The 2,500-nt window shown below is 41.4% G+C and overlaps 1 protein-coding gene across 4 annotated transcripts in view; it reads left to right on the top strand.

Moving 5' to 3' along the window:
- The window catches only part of lrrk1 (leucine-rich repeat kinase 1), a 97,891-nt gene that overhangs the window by 87,031 nt on the left and 8,360 nt on the right, over positions 1 to 2,500 (top strand). For all 4 annotated transcript variants that reach the window (XM_076090908.1, XM_076090909.1, XM_076090907.1 and 1 more), the window contains one exon: positions 1,210 to 1,326. In XM_076090908.1, coding sequence (XP_075947023.1) covers positions 1,210 to 1,326 — 117 coding nt within the window. The remainder of the gene's footprint in view (positions 1 to 1,209; positions 1,327 to 2,500) is intronic.

The raw sequence follows: 2,500 nt of genomic DNA, 5'->3' as shown, positions 1-2,500 counted from the left end.
CAAGCTTACTAAAGTCTTTGCAGAGCAGTAACACACATTTGAAACACAATCTCCAACATGTGCCTTCTCCTGAGTTAAGCACAGCCCATGCCATTTCTATTAAGAGGTTGTATGGTATGTGAGCAAATTAACCCCTAATTCTATTTTCTTTTTCCGTTTAAATGTAATTCTAAATCTCAACATTTTGATTAGTTATAATGTGTTGATTCATGACTTGTCACAGACTGTGCAGCCCGAGTTTAGTGTGTTAATCAGTGAGCTTTACAAGTGTTTTCTGAGGTGTATTCTTTAACTTTGCACAGAGCCAGGCTAGCTGTTTCTCTCTGCTTCCAGTCTTTGTGCTAAGCTAGGCTAACCACATTCTGACTCCTGCTCCATTCTCCACACACAGACATGAGATTGATATTCATCTGAACATCTCCGTTTTAAAATGAATCATGAGAATTATTTTTGATGACATTGTGTGTATCTGGAGTTTTCCACAAAATGTGTTCATTATTGTATACTATTTGTAACATGCAGCTCACATAGCAAGATTAAAACAACAAAGAAGATATAATAGACAGCAGTAGTAAGAGTAATATGATTATTATTATTGTTTTAGTTGAGATGTGGCTGCAGCATTTTTGAACTAGCTGTATTTTCTTATAGACTTTTTAGGTAATCACAACAGGATCAGTGGCAGAGCAGGGTCGTCCTTCAATCAGGATCGGCGTTCCGATCCCTAGCGCCACTGTCAATGTGTCCTTGGGCAAGGCACTTAACCCTAAATTACTCCTGCAGGCTGTTCCTGCGGTGTGTGAATGATTAGTTAGAGTCCTGATGGGCAGGTGGCACCTTGCATGGTAGCTCCTGTCATCAGGGTGTGAATGGGTGTGAATGGGTGTGAATGGGTGAATAACATGTAGTGTTGAAGAGCTTTGAGTGGTCGGAAGACTAGAACAGAGATAAAGTACAGTCCATTTACCAATAGTCTAAACAGCTAATAATACAAGTGAATGAGCATTTCAGCATCTTTCTGAGTTAGAAAAAGTCGACTTTTTCAATATTGCTGAGATGAAACCTTTTTAAAATGAGAATTAAAATATCTTTCCCAAGTTAGTGATGTGTGTTTGAATCTGTTTGCTTTTCTCTCGCTGCTTTGGGTCCTATGAACAGAATCTCCTCATCATTTAGTGTAAAACGTCTTTGCCTGTGTTGGTTTGATAGGAGCAGGAGGTCTTCATCTACAGTCTGAAGGACATGTGTCCTCTCAGCCAACCCCAGAAACAGTTCTCCTGTCCAGCCATCATCACCTGCCTGTTCCCTGTCCCAGCGGGAGAACAGGTCAGCTCACACACACACGCACACATCAGGACTGTAATATATGTGCACAACTGATTCAAAAAATTGTTCACATATTCAGGCACGTGTTTTCTTCAGCCATTGTTAAAAAACAAGCCTATAAAACTTGCTAGCCAGCGTTCATTTTTCTACAATAATATGTTGTGCAGAGCTATAGCGTCTGACTGTCAGCAGTGCTGCTTGCTGTGATTTGACATATTGGTCTCGTTAAAGTTATGTCACACCTGTAACATTCATTTGACACTTCACAGGGTTCAATACACAGAGAGATTAAATGCATGTTTTGTTCGCCTGTAATACTTGTATCACTTAAATATCATTTTTTGTGCAGACAGAAATGAAATCAGTTCATTAGACCATGAAATGTTCTTCATGTTTTTGTTTCATTCCTCCTGAAGCACGGAGCACCTTGTACACTGGTACAGACCAGCACTCCGTATGTGTTCGGCTTTCATTCATGCCGGCTGCACGGAGGAAATAATGAGTGTCCAGCAAAACACTTTCCATACAGCATGTGAGCAACTGAGAGTTCCAACTAAACGCTTAATGCGCCTTCATAAAGAAAGAAAAGAAAGCGGGCAGCAGAGTTCTCTAATAAACCATCAAACTAAGTGGATTGCCTCATCATCACAATCGTCATTAATTCATTCTTAAACCGGACTCTCCATTTTAAAATCTTCTTCCTTCAAATAATTTCTTTCCAACTCACCACTGTTCTCCAGCAGTGACGCACTACGAGGCAAATATCACCAAGCAGTGTCTCTGTGTGCTGCTCATGTCTGAGTAGAGGAACACACCACTTCCAGATGGATACGTGTTTCATGTCTGAAAGGGGCTCGAGAGTGGAAGTGGACATGGACATGTCTCCTTGACGTTAGTCTTCTTTAAACTGAGAACATGGAGACATTGACAGATGGGATGTCCACAGCTTTAGCAGCGCCAGTAATAACAGTGTTCTCATAGCTTACCTGCCACTCATAATTGCCCTAAAACATCTCACTGCCAGCAGCATGACTGAGTGTCAGGCACCAAACAATGCTTTGTGGGAAACGTTGTTTTATGGTCTGTACTGCCGCTGCCCCTCTGACCTCTGACCTGCTGTCCTGTTACCAATCTACTCACAACTGCTCTGCACCTTGGTACCTTTTGAAGTGTA

Source organism: Anarhichas minor, unplaced genomic scaffold (assembly GCF_050575085.1).
Source record: "Anarhichas minor isolate MPS153535 unplaced genomic scaffold, ASM5057508v1 ptg000013l, whole genome shotgun sequence".
NCBI classification, from domain to species: Eukaryota; Metazoa; Chordata; class Actinopteri; order Perciformes; family Anarhichadidae; genus Anarhichas; species Anarhichas minor.
The sequence above is the reverse complement of the archived record's forward strand: the minus strand, read 5'-3'. Positions and strand labels throughout refer to the sequence as shown.